Here is a 14,507-nt window from a genome sequence, read left to right as displayed (position 1 = left end):
TCTTGTTGACTAAATAAATACCATCATCTTGAGCAACCCAAATACAAGTTCTGTAACTGCATCGAATAGCAAGCCAATTGTGTCTCTCTGGCCAAAACACATCCATTGTTACTTTTTTCTTCGATGAAGTTGTTAGAGTACACCAAAACAGTGTTGTAGAAAACAAGTTTTCTTTGAATTTCCATGAAAAATTCTGACTCACTTGCAACGAATGTTCGCCCAAATCGTTGTCTTTTGATTTACAATGAACTAATAAATTCTCGCCTGGATTCAATTGGCTAAAAATCACCACCTTCCATCGACTCAAGGGCGCCATAGTTTTGGAGCCTCCCCAGCATGGCTCACCCATCATTGCAATTACAACTACAATGTATGAAATGAGGCAGTAATACTTGGTGATTTGAACACCCATTTTTTTTTTCTTTAGCTGTTGTTGTAATTCATAATTCGACTGTTTGAAGAATTTATAGAATTTGTATGGCAGATGCGTTTTAATTTAGAAAAAACTATAAAAGAAGTTTTAAAGACCAAAATAGAAGTTCGTAACTGTGAGGGTAGCAATTGGGTTATAAATTATGTATTTATAGCTTTGTTGTTGTTTTTAGGAAATATATGATGGAAGGAGTTGGCCGAACGTACATAGAAAAACAAGATTACAAAAAGATAATACCAACTTTTATAATCCTAAAGGCCTAATACCAACTTTTATAATCCTAAAGGCCCAACCCAAAAATGTCTTTGAAATAAAATTCTAATTGGGATTAAGTTTATTTTTCACGGCAGATAATAATTATTTTTGAATATATATGTTCAATCATTATATAATTTTTCATCTTAAAAATAGAAGGTTGGATCTTCGTTCTCACAAATATTGTACTAAAAAATTAACTTTTCTTACCAGACAAACAAAAAAAATAAAATTAGAAAAAACAACTATCAATGTTTAATTTAATATGAACCACTCACGAAAAACATTCTTCAAGTCAAATAAATATAAGTCAATTATTACAAATTAAACATGAGTAGAGTAAGCTTACGTGTAACGTGACTATCATTGTGATTAACGAAAGAAAAAATATGTTTTGATCCAATCGGATGTAGTTCTCGCAAGGAGCCGATGAAATACAAATCTTGTTTAGCATGACACGAAAGGATCAATCTAGTCAAGAGATTTCAAACAATTAAAGGATCCATCTCCGTCCAAATGAGTTAACACCAACTTCAAACGCACGAGAGATAGCTTCACAGAGGCCAAATATTTAACAATGGAATCATATTCCAAAGACTTACAAAATTTTGTTTTATGAATTCTTAGATATATACATGGATAGTTGTGTTTCTAAAATTTGGTAGCGGAAATAAACTTCTAATTTGAGTTTAAAAGATTTATAATTTAAATAATTAGGTTAAATTTAAACTGCATTTAAATCTAACACCTGTAGTTTGAATATAAAAAAATGATCTATAATTTAAATCAACATAATTAGTAATGTTAAATTTTAATTGATATAAACTGAAAGTAAAACCACAAAGGCGAAAAAATAATAAAATGAGGAAATCCATACGGTGTCGTATAAGGGAAACATATCTTTTATCTCCTTCAAAGTTCAAATATTGAACTTGTGTAATGAGCCACGTCACTAATTAATATGTATGGTACTTTCCCAACTGTTTTATTTACACTTGCACTCAAATGATTGGTCTACCGCACACGTGGCTTCGTTGTCAGATAATATTGTTTTTCTCACCACTTTTCTTTTCTTACAATCAAATTTCAAACATAAACAATAACTCATATTATTTTCCCTCTCTCTTTCAACTAAATAATTTAGCAACCAAATCTACAAAATTATTTTTGTTCGACTCAAAAAGGGTTTCATGTTATTTAATACATCTTTTTATACATTTTAATTTAAATATTTATTTAGTTCATACATATAAACATTTTTTAGAATAGATAAAGCAAATATTGCAGTATGTATCTAGATAAATTATTGAATTTTAGTATGTTTAGTTATTATTTATGAAAATAAGTTAATATTGTCGGAGGTAAATCTACTTTTGTTGTAGTAATATAATAAATTACAATGATTATTTAAACAATATTTTTATAAGAACTATTTATTTATAGATTTTCAAATTATTACTATTTAAAAATATATATCTTTTAAACAGTGTATATTGTTGAATGTGAAGGAACATGAATCTATGCGATTCATAAGAATAAAGAAATGTTATGTTATCTACAAATAATTGAATTCAAGTACACCTCTTGCTGTCAATTTTTGGACGAACCAATTAATTTCTATTTTTTTAGAAAAAGTTAGATAACCCATTTTATAACTTTAGTATAAATAACAAACATTACCTTACTTCTTCTTCTCCATAAATTTAAACTGCAAATTAACATTGTTATTTTTTCCATTCATATTCACATGTTATATATATATATATATATATATATATATATATATATATATATATATATATTTAAATGTCTAAATCTAATGTTTGTATTTTCTATAATTTTAAAATTCAATATCTATAGTTAGTTAATTGCTATTTTTTTTGCGTTTTGTTTTATTTGTAATGAGTTTCACGAAAATACATTCACAAATTTGAAAATAAGGTGAACTTTTTTTATAGCTTAAGAGTTATCCATCCTCGAAAAAATCGACTAATCTATAATTTTCATGTCTCTTTTAACTCAACAGTTAAGGATTGAAAAACATGTGTACTATATTAGCAATAAAAGTTTTAATAACTAAACTATTGTTTTTTAAAAGAAAATGGGATTAGAATTATTTAACATTTAATGCCAATATAGAAGAGTACTATTGAGAAAAATGAATATATATATATATATATATTGAGTGAAATATATATATATATATATATATATATTGAGTGAAAAAGAGGAAGTAATAATGAAACATGTTGTGTTGTGGATCTCTCTTTCTATGCTCTCGTGAAATCGTAGCTGGTGATGTTGGGACTGTCCAAAAAACCCCCATTTACTATTTTTTAATATTACATTCTTTTCTTTAATAATCAATCAATACTCCCAACAAAAATTTAATTAATATATCTATCCTCTAAATAATTCTGAACTTCCACCCAATCTCTAAACATGCAACTCCTTCTAATTAATTACTCCCCTTCTTTTCCCATGAAAAAAATAATTCATCAACTTTGTCATTTGCTTACAAATTTTACTCTTTTTTTATCCCAAAAAAGGACACAATCCTAATAATAATATAAACACTTTAATGGAGATTTGATTGATTTTTATACTTTAGAAAATATATTTGATTGATCCATTATTGTATAACAAAAACAAAAGGGGAAAAAAGAAGGAAAAACATTAAAATAATCACAAATCTCCCTCTTCTGTTACATTAGAATCCTAATTCCAATTTCCATCTCAAGGAAAGAGAGACACAAAATGAAGAAAAATGGGTTCCATTTTGATTAATAAATCTAATCGTTTTGTTTTTCACAAATATTGAATTGGATTTTTTTTTTTTGGGGGGGAGGGGGGTCAGGTTTCAAGGAATCCGGTCATTCTCAGAATAGAATTTCGAACTTCACTTAAATCTCTTCCTTTAAGCGTCCTACCGTTGCCGGAGCGTACGGAGAACGCCATTTTTCCAGACAGGCGCTGCCCTATGATGACGTGGGGCGGTACTATATTGTTATTGTCTTCACTGTTCCATTCCTCATCCAGCTCCTCCATATCGGAACTGTAACGGAAAACGGTTTCTGGGATTTTAACTGGGAGAGAGGCAGCGAAATCTTTGCTGTTGTTGTGGTGGTGGTGATGGTTTCGATCGCTGTCGCTGTCGCTGTCATCGTTGGTGTTGTTTCTGGTGTTCCGATGAGTAGTTGTGAGGAGGATTTGGGCGAAGTCGAGTGATGGGTGGAAAAAGCGTCGGCGACGGCGGCGGTAGTGGTGGTGGTGGTCGGCGAATATGATGTCGGATTCGTGGAATTCTTCGGCCATAGCTAGGGAACGATGATAATGGAAATGAGTAAAAATTGAGAGGAGATTGAAAGAATGGGTTTAGCGTGTGAATAAATTGGATAGGGAATGAGAAATGGAATGGGTTTTTATAGGAATTTTGTAGGATGAGAGAAAAAATATTTTTTTAAATAAAGAGGAGAATCTTTAAAATGGTGGAGATGGGAGAGTTTGGATGGAAATGTGTTAATGAAATAGCGTCATTGAAAAGGCAAAGATTATGACATCATCTCTTTTTTTTCTCCCCTTCTTCTTCTTTCCCTAACTTTCTTTCCCCTCCTCGGTATCAACACAATGTTTGGTTGATGTATAGATCTAATTCTAAATCATATATATGATTAAAAACATGGTATTGAATTAGTCAGTGAAGATCATGAGTTCAAACTGTTATGCAATGCTCATTTACTTTATAGTTAATTATAAATATTTTGTTTTCATATTTGTTAGGTTTTCAAGATATATTGAATTTAAACTTTGATATCCATACACTTCCAATGCAGTTCAATATAATTTTTCAACAAATAAATGCATCAACGGGTTTAATTTATAGACTTGACATATCCAAGTTATTAATATATTGAGTTCATGCGACAACACCCTAACATTTATATTAGCACAAGTTTTGTGCAATTATCATTACAATTATTAAAGAAGTATTTTCTACTCCAATTATATGTCAATTATAAGTGAATTAGTTGTTCTTGATGTAACTAATACTTTTACATATCTTCAAAATAAAGAAAACAGTGAGTACGCTATTTCAAATGGCACGAGACCTTTTTAAGTAAAAAGAAAAAAGATTAAGACGGTTCATGACAAATATGAACAAGATCATACAATTTCAAGACTTGATTAGAGTGGGTTTATATATATTATTGAGGTGTGACATTGGGATTTTGATTTTAGGATGAGTAGGCTGCAGAAGACAGCTTGGTTGCGTAAGAATGGGGAAATTTAACGTTGACTTTGGCTAATTAAAATGGTTTACTAACCTACTTCTAATTTATAATTTAATTTCTGTTTCCTTTAAGGGTGCATGTTATTATTTAGTTTTTTAATACTTAACTTCTTTGATTATTATTGTCATTCAATGTATATATCGGATGAGCTTAATCACTTTCTCTTTAGATAAAATAATATTAATCTTCCATATATACAATTCTATAGCATTTTCTTCGAAATCTCCTTGACCTTTTCCATGACCAAATTAGTTAATGTTGTGATTATTAGTAGATTACCTTCCAATTTTTTAATTCCAACAAACTAAATCTTCTTTCATTATCTTTTAGGATTTGATGTGTAGGATAAATTTTTGTTAATGACTCATGAGAAAGTCTTTGTCAATTACTTGTCTAATTTATCCTTGGGTTATGCTTTTAAAAGAGATTAGTCAATAAGTAAGATGCTTTTTTGCTGAATATAAACTAATCCAAGTTTTGTGTTTTAATTTTTTTTTTGGTTGGAATTGTAAAATCATGTTAAAGGCCTATTTTTTAGTGGCACCATTTAAATGAACTATATATATATATATATAAATTATTTTAGTTTAATTCAAAATACTTACCGTGACATATAAAGTTGGTCTATCAACACAAAATTCTTTTGTTATTTAAATCCAAAGTATCACAGTTTCTTTTGATGATCATCACTATTCACATAGTTTGTGTCGAGAGAAGTTAATAAATAAACTATGAACAACAGGATAATATTAAAATTCTAACACAAATTAATTGTAAGAATACAATAAAAACAAATTTGATACTCGAGGTATATAAATGTCATTAAGCTAGCTAACCTTGTTTTAACATTATTCATTACTACACCTAATTGTAGTTTAAGATGATATTTTAATAAGTAGATGTTTTATTTTATTTACCATGAGAAGCAATATATAAAAAAATAGAAAACACCTTAGACTTGTAAATGACAAAATGGTGGCTGTATAAAGTGGAATCCAAGTGTATTATTATGTACATAATTGTAAAATTAAAAAACAAAGAGAGAAATTCCACCACTCCCATACTCATTGATTACGTAAATTCAAATGAAAAGCTAAGAAATAACAATATAATTTTACCAAAGTCTATATATATTGATGTATACAAATTTCATTTGGCGATAATAAGCTGGAATTACGTGAGGAAACAGAATACTAATTATTCCTTAATAAAAGGATTAGAAAATGAAGCCGAAGAGACGCCGAGTGGAGCCGGAAGAGGAATATTGGGTACAATGATTACATTGGGAATCTCGAAAAGTCCAAAAGTCGTAAAGCGTATTCCTAAAGCTAAGATTAGCCGCATCCGTCGGCTCATGCGCCGCGTCAAAAATCGAGTTTGATTATGTTATGTTAATTATAATTTATTTGGAGAAGAATAAAGTTTACCAATTCCCGAAGCAGAAAAAAATGGTTTTCGAATACGACAAGCCACTCATTACCCCACACGTCACCCCATACCTCGCTTAAACGATAAATCCTCCCCCCCCCCAATCATCTCTTTGTTCTCTTAAATATGATTTCTTTGTAAGTAAAATATCAGTTTTTTATTTATTTAATTTAAATCTTAATATTTTAAGATTGGGTTTTGTCAATCACATATTAAAAAAACACAATGCAGGTAGATGCCTTGCCTTTGCCTAGCTAGATAGCTTGAGATCAAATAGATAGAACTAGCTTGTCCTACTGAAGTCAGGAGATCAGAGTTTGCTTTCTTAAGAGATAAATTTGTATATTTAACTGGGAGATCTGACAATTAAGCCATTCTGTGGAAAATAGGCAGCAGTTTGGTGGTTGAATAATTTTATTTTATGTAGGAGAGAGATGAGAAGCATGTGAGATAGATGTATCATAGGATATGATATGTGCTCAAGTTTTTTCTTTTCTTTTTAAGTGAAACTGAAGTTGAGGGGGGGGGGGGGGGGGGGGGGGGGAGGGGATAGGTGTGGTGTGGCAATATGGGTATTAGATCGACTGATCTTAATCTCATTCTCAGCTTCCTCTAAAGAAAATAACAGAAAAAAACTATGCCATATTCAACAATTTTAAATTAACAAATTTATTGGATAACTGAAATGAATTTTGTATCCAATCAATTACTTCAGATTTGTCCACATTAGCTATTTAGGGATTAGGGTATATATTCTAATAAGCAAATTAATATCAAACCTTAAAAGAACGTTTTATTCAAAATAAATGATAAAAGTTTATATACATTGTTGATCTAAATTAGGTTGGGGTGGGTTTGATATTAACTCTAGTTATTTATTACAACTCCTAAAATTATCAAAACATATCATTTCACATTGAAAATATTTTAGGTGTATAATAATTAAACATCAATGACACGAGTAGCTGATCCAATTTAGCAGTTTTTATGTACCAAACAATGTCTTTAGACTTTGAGAAAAGCAATTAAAAAATGAGATACAACAATTACTTAGTGCAAGTGGAGTTGGAATTTTTTTTTCAAAATATAACTTTATGAGTGTGAACATAATTGGTTTGTTTGTATATGTGGAAGTTAAGTCTTATTTTGATTGATGATGTATAAAATAATATCTATATATACCTAAGTCAGTTTTGTGCAGTTTTCTTAAAGCACATGGTCCCATGAATTGCACTATTATGTAGAGCTTTCATACATTTTTAGGTAAACGTATAATTAGGCATATATTTGTAGCATTGTACCAAATATGTTGTAGATTTCAACCCATAGTTGTTTGGGCCATTTATAAGTGAGTATGAAATAAAGTTAATTGAAGCGAATTAAAACAACAGATTTTTATGTAAAGATTAGAGGTTTGGCGCTGTTGTACACTTGGACTCATGCCATCCACAAATTGGCAAAGTCAATATTGGATTATTGGCCATTTTCTGTTGAGGCTGCACCTAAGTTTAATGTACATCTATTAAACTTTAGAGAATAAATTGCATTAGAGATAACTTGTTTGATAAAATTTATGAATTATGACAAAAGTGAATATTCATTTGTAATTAAAAATAGATAAGAAAAAAAAAAGAGGATAAAATATATAAGATATTATAAATATTACTAAATTGTTTATTATCTATAATATGGGGAAAAAATTAAGTAGAAGAAACTGCAATTGGGCTTCTAACATAGTGAATCCCATCACTCCAAGCAAACCAACCAAAAGAGTAATCTTCGCCTTTTTTACTACTTCTATTGTTATTATTTACTTTTCTACTAATAGTAATTGTAAATTTTTTCCTCTCCCCAACTCTATTGAAATACAATATATTTGGAGAAGCACTCACCGCCACACCCCGCGGCGCTTCGCTCTTAAAAAAGTATACATTTTTACCTCCGCCGCCCACATTAGTAACCGTCCTTTTGATCCTCACGACGTTTCTGAGTTGAGGGACGGCAATGGAAGGGTAATTCAGGTCATGGGGATGGAGAGCACGTGGAGGGCACTTGAAGGAAGGGTCAATGGAGTTCATTTTGAGGCCGCACAGGTAATGGAGGTAATCGGTGTAATTGGAGTCGTAGACGAGGCCGGGGTCGGCAGCCTTGGAGGGACGGAAGTGGCCGGAGCCGAAGGAGAAAGGGGTGGCGGGGGAGTTGTCGAGGGTGGAGTCGTCGGTGATGGGTTGGCCGTATTTATTGTTGGTGGTGGAGGTGGTCATGAGGGCGGAGCGGATGGCGGCTTGGGACCATGTAGGGTGGATGGCACGGAGGAGGGCGGCGGCGGCGGAGACGTGGGGACAAGACATGGAAGTGCCGGAGTAGAGATTGTATTGGACGATACGAGGGTCTAAGTATTTAGGGAGTTTAGTTGGGGAATCTTGTTCGGACCATGCTGCTAATATGTCCACTCCCGGAGCTGTTATGTCCGGCTGCAATATCCATTAATTCAACATATCTCAGAAAACTCCTTTTCATTTTGTCTCTCTACAATCATCTTTAAATTGTGTGCACAAAAATAGATAATCATTCTGATTGTCTAATACGAAACTAAGAAAGATACGATCACTTGGGTTGGGTACACTAAAAAATTCCAACTTAAGTTGCCACTTTGATAGCATCCCATTATACCCCAACTCCATTTCATTTAAATAGCAAGTAAATAAGAAAAATGTGTCTAGAGATCAAAAGCTAGAGGGAACATAAAAATAAAATTGAAAATACCAAAAAAAAAAAAAAAGTTTGTAGAGATCAAAGTATTTTAAAGGGGAATTGTCAAGAAAAGATTACCTTAAGAAAATGAGGGTCGATAGGGTTTGGACCTCGACTTGAGAAGTTGGCCATGGCCGGCGCGGGCCTGGAGCCGTAGATAGTGACAGGTGGAACAATAGTTGCAGTTGGATTTTTGCGAGATTTTATATATTTGAGGATTATATTTGCATCTTCGTAAGACACGGCGGTGGCGGGAACAAAATGGGGATCGGCGTGGGGCCTTCGTCCTACCGCTGGCACGTTTCCGAGTATCATTCCGGCGCCACCCGATCTTTGAACTTCGAGGCTGCCTGCGAATCGGCTGATTCCTTCACCTCTAAAGCATAACACTATTTTTCCTTTGGCTTTCTCATGTGAAAGCGAGCCTGCCACACATAGCCTGCCACAGAACACATTTCTCTCATTTTATATATATTACCTTTCAAACATATATAATTCTACCTATAAAGATTTGAAGGAAAACAAATGAATGAATTAATTTGGTAGTAAGTTGAAAAAGAAAAGAGAAAAAGAATGAAATATAGAAAATAAAATAGGTACCCAGATTGGTTTCGAGGTGCATGAGGGTTCATTATATCTCCAGCATACACTAATGGATACATCTTCTTCCTCTCCAACTTCGATGGAGCCACTGACAATCCCTATTATTACACCCAGTCCAATATTAATTCTTTAACTATACTATGGCAACCTCCAATTTTAATTTAACTTTAAATAATTATACTAACAGTAAATTGAATAATTCTATAGTGGGATAACACACATATATAACTCACACTCTTAAATAATACAAAGATTATTATTATTTTTTCAATAGATTTCCTATCTAAAGAAATTCAAAACACAATACTAAAGTGCATCATATAGCCTTGTAACTCAAACAAAGTGTAAGCACAAATTCCCCAAGTGCCAAAAAAAAAAAATTATGGATATATATAAAGTATCCTTTTTCCATTGTGATTCACCAAATTATCATTAAACTAATAATACACATTAAAGAATAAAATTTGTGACTTAAGAACATAACTGAAGATTACCTTAATCTTCAACCCATTACCGAGAATGACCGGAGAATAAAATTCCCGATCCACAGTGCTAGCTCCAACAGTGATAATCCACGGCGCGACATTAGACAACGCCGACGGCGTAGGTCCATAATTCCCAGCACTACAAGACACAACAATGTCTTTTTTAACCGCGTGCAGAGCTCCTATAGCCATTCCGTCATCCGTGTAATTGTACGGTTCCGATTTTCCAATAGACAAGCTGAGAACGTCGACACCATCGGCGATGGCGTCGTCCATGGCAGCCAACATGTCGGTGTCGAAACAAACGTTTCCTAAAGCTTTCATTTGGTTGGGAATGGCCCAACAAACTTTGTAAATTGCAAGGCGGGCCCATGGGGCACCGCCGGAGGCCGTGCCCCAAGCAACGCCACCAAAGGCCGACACGTTGTATACCCTCCGGCCGCCGGCGATGGAGGCTGTGTGAGATCCATGGCCGTCCTTGTCGCAGGGTGATCGGTAGTCCGCCGTTTTATTTAAACGGCCGAAGTGATGCTCGTATCCCTTTAGGTAATATCGAGCTCCAATTATCTTCCTGAAAATTCACCACCACAATTAAGATGGTTAATTATAAGTTAAATTGTATATGTATATCAACTTATTATAATTTAATCTTGATTATATTCATGTAGTTATTTTTCTTATGGTTAAAAATTGCTGTGACACATAAAAGTTGGTAATTGAACATTTCATCCATAACTTAAAAATGGTCTCGAGTGTTTCATTACATACGACGGATTAAAGAGGTAAAGAATCATTCGAATAAATCTAATAGAAACTTTTGGAATTATTCTATTATTTTAGAAAGAATTGAGAGGAGGACAAAGGATGTGAAGGTAACCTATTATTGGCTTTTGTCCCCCTATCCCTAAATGGTCAAACTGGTAGAGCAAGTTGTGTTATATTCAAAATGTTAAATTGTAATTTAATTTGCAACAAACTTTACATTTGGATACCGATATTAGTGTGAATAATACTCAACCTGTATAAAAAAAGGAGAGCCTTTTAACTCAAAATTTACCTACAAAAGTTCAACTTTATTTGAAAGCAACATTTGATCGAATATTAATTAAAAGCAAAACGACAAGAAAGAAAAACATGATAAGTGCAATTATGAAAACTAAGAAATTATATATATATCATGGGTTCGTTTGGCTGTGACATGCATTAAATTATTACTTTCTAGACCATTTGTATTGTTTTTATTTTGATCACATCATAGAATTTAAATATCAAATGGTAAATCTTAAAAAGTGTGTTGGAAAGGGGGGGGGGGGGGGAAAGAAAGTGGTAGTCAATTCCAATATAGTAGGAAAAGTTAGTGGGAGGGAAGATAGAGAGAAAGAGAGAGAGATTCAGAAGATGCATGGCCATGGGTTTGATGAGATTTCCAAAATGATGTGAGAAAGGAAAAAAAGAAAAAGAAAAAACACACTAAAACTTGTTTGATATGGAGAGTGGGAAAAGGTAAAGGGCAATAACTGAACATAGAACACACACACACACACAAAGTTAACCACAAAACTTTGTTAAAAAGTTGGGATAATAATCCAATACTCTGTATAGCAGCTGCTGCAGGCTACCAACAGCCTTCGGTGGTGGCAACCAATTGGCTGCTGGGGCCTGCAAGTGTGTGTACTTATGCCTGTCAATTCCAAAGTTTAAGCAAGTGGTGTGGTGAAGTTTATTTCATCTCCATTTCTATTTTTCGTTTCGGATTGCTCTTTAAAATTACCTGATATACCTCCCTTTCTGTTTTATCTTCTACTTAGTAACCATTTAGGTTCCATTCCGTTTTTACTTGTTTTGTTTTTAAATATTAAACTCATAAGATGTAACTTCCTCTAAAACTAAGGCTATAAACACGGCATTGCATCTAAACTTATTGTTTCGTTATCAAATTTTTACCAGTATTTTCAAAAACTAAGTTAAAAATCTAAAAGAAAAGGTTTTTAATTTAGAAATAAGGTAAGAGAGAAATGTACCTATTACAATGAGCAGATTGGAAGGCAGGTCCTGTTTGGCAGATTCCTTTCCATGATTTTGGAATGGGTCCCATCCCTTTATCACTGAAGCTTTTGGACTTTGGCCACACACCTCATACATATAATCAAATATCAAGAGAGAAACAATATTCAAAATCCAACCTCACCATATATATATCATCTCTCTCTCTCTCTCTTCACATGCACTTCAATTCAATAATAACAAACATATATATATATATATATATATATATATATATATATATATATATATGTATTTATGTATGTCTGTCTAATTTACAAAAACATTCTAGATAAAGGGAAAATCACATGTGAAATAGTGAATAATAATTTGAATTAATTAGGATGAAGGGAAATAATTAAATTGTAAAAAAAGAAGGAATTTACTTACCACTGTCGAGCATTCCAATGACAACATCTTTTCCATAGTTAGCTCTAGAAACCAAGTCATTAATGGTGGGTTTGTCTTCTTCAACCCCTGAGAACTCCCATGACCTTGTTGTCTCCATCCTATACTTTTTACTCTCTATCACACTCACCACTTCATCCAAGTCTGCCATATAATTAAATTCAAAGTTAATTAATTAATTACATATTATTCTATTATTATTATTATTTTAAAAAAATAAAAGAAAAACCTGAAAGTTTGGAGGCTTGCTGAGGAGTAAGAATTGCAGCAAAGGCATTGATGGAATGTTTGTAATTGTAAAGAAGACAAGATTTTGCATCTTCTTCGCTCTCTTTTACATACATCAAATATGAATGGTGTCTTTCTTTTATCTCTTCTATACTCTTTTCTCCATGGTGCTCCCCAAAGTAAACAATGTAAGCCTATAATTAATACTTATTAATTAATTACTTAATTGTATATATTTATATATATACATATATATATACTGTCACTTTTTTTCTTAAAAAATATATATATAGATAGGGAGAGAGAATTAAGAAATTGGACCTTTTTTTGATTGTTGGAAGAAGAGGCTGCTTGTTGAATGAAAAGGCCGATAAGGAGGAGGAGGAGGAGGAGGAGGAGACGGCAATGGCATAAGAAACTCGATTTCTCCATTTCCGAATTTTGAAACTTTTCTTCTTCTTAATTTTGTTGTTCAATATGGGGATTTTATATATGCGGCAACAAAAACAAATAAACAAATAATTGTTATAAATAATATATATATATATATTTCTTTGTAGTAGAAAGGCGATAGGGACGGCAATGGTTTGTGATTGTTTCAATCAGTTGGTAAACGCTACGACATTCCTAATTCTTTACCTTTAAAAACCTCACCATCAATCTTACCTCAAAACTTATGCAATTTCCCCTTTTTAATTCTCTTTTTCTACTTCTCAACCATTGGATCTCATATCTTTTTCCCCTTCAAAGTATGTTAATTAGAATGTGAATTTCCTGAAAGTTGTGGAAACTTTGAGTTATTCGAAGATTTCTAAACCCTCTAGTACTGTCGATCTCACAAAGTTTGAGATTCAATCTTATTATTCATACTAGAGATAGAGGTGATACTCAATTCGATCTTCTTTGTTTTCATGTCAATTAAAAATCAATTCAAACCCATCGGGATTATAAAATTTGGTTGCTCTTGGTGGAGTAAAATTTAGATCTTTTGTTTCTTTTCTTTAATATAACAAATATACATGCACTTTTAATATAAGTAATAATTTGATCCACACCCATCCAAAATAATAAAATAGTTAAAGTAATAGTCGGTGTATATTTTGTTCAAGGGTATACATAAGTCGAATCAAATTAGCAAGTTTTTGTTTTCTTCAAATACAATTAAAACTGAACGAAGCCAACAGATCAATTTGGACTCAATCAAAATATCTGCTTCTTGAACTTTTGTTACACTCCTAATTCGTACTGCAACAAATATTTATGGATATTACTCTTTTTTATTGCCTTTTACTTTCTTTGAATTTGGATGCACTTGTGTATTACAATACTTCTATCCATTTAAATCAAACAAGTTATACAATGAAAATACAAACGAGCAAAGGCTAGTGAAAGCCAATTCTTCTTATTTAAAAAATGAACAAAAAACGGATGTTTCTAAAGGGTACTATAGATAATAAAATTATCATATAAATTTGTGTTCTCAGTCTATATTAAACAAAAGATATAATGTAATCTATCATATTAGATTTGCACAAGTTGTACTCTAATCTTGAATCCGTCATTATCGTATAACAATTC

The 14,507-nt window shown here is 32.2% G+C and overlaps 2 protein-coding genes across 3 annotated transcripts; both read right to left on the bottom strand.

Moving 5' to 3' along the window:
• Window positions 1-3,343: 3,343 nt before the first annotated feature.
• On the bottom strand, window positions 3,344-4,107 carry LOC101217175. The gene has a single exon (XM_004134873.3). It carries the CDS (start codon window positions 4,001-4,003, stop codon window positions 3,542-3,544), a length of 462 nt encoding a protein of 153 aa, XP_004134921.2. The 5' UTR covers window positions 4,004-4,107; the 3' UTR covers window positions 3,344-3,541.
• A 3,933-nt stretch (window positions 4,108-8,040) lies between these two features.
• On the bottom strand, window positions 8,041-13,438 carry LOC101217410 (subtilisin-like protease SBT5.6). Of its 2 annotated transcripts, XM_031887804.1 has the most exons (9): window positions 13,251-13,438; window positions 12,931-13,123; window positions 12,684-12,845; window positions 12,272-12,383; window positions 11,844-11,909; window positions 10,260-10,821; window positions 9,763-9,863; window positions 9,241-9,601; window positions 8,041-8,882 (listed from the first exon to the last, which is right to left on the bottom strand). In XM_031887804.1, the coding sequence occupies exons 1-9, from the start codon at window positions 13,359-13,361 to the stop codon at window positions 8,109-8,111; spliced, it is 2,442 nt and encodes an 813-aa protein (XP_031743664.1). In that variant the 5' UTR covers window positions 13,362-13,438; the 3' UTR covers window positions 8,041-8,108. The 2 variants fall into 2 exon arrangements, with proteins under 2 accessions (XP_031743664.1, XP_004134922.1); XM_004134874.3 differs by lacking the exon at window positions 11,844-11,909 and having other exon boundaries at window positions 13,251-13,437.
• Between the last annotated feature and the right edge of the window lie 1,069 nt (window positions 13,439-14,507).

The sequence above is a fragment of the Cucumis sativus genome, chromosome 6 (assembly GCF_000004075.3).
Source record: "Cucumis sativus cultivar 9930 chromosome 6, Cucumber_9930_V3, whole genome shotgun sequence".
Classification (NCBI taxonomy): Eukaryota; Viridiplantae; Streptophyta; class Magnoliopsida; order Cucurbitales; family Cucurbitaceae; genus Cucumis; species Cucumis sativus.
Note: the sequence above shows the minus strand (reverse complement) of the source record. Positions and strands in the feature narration are given on the sequence as shown.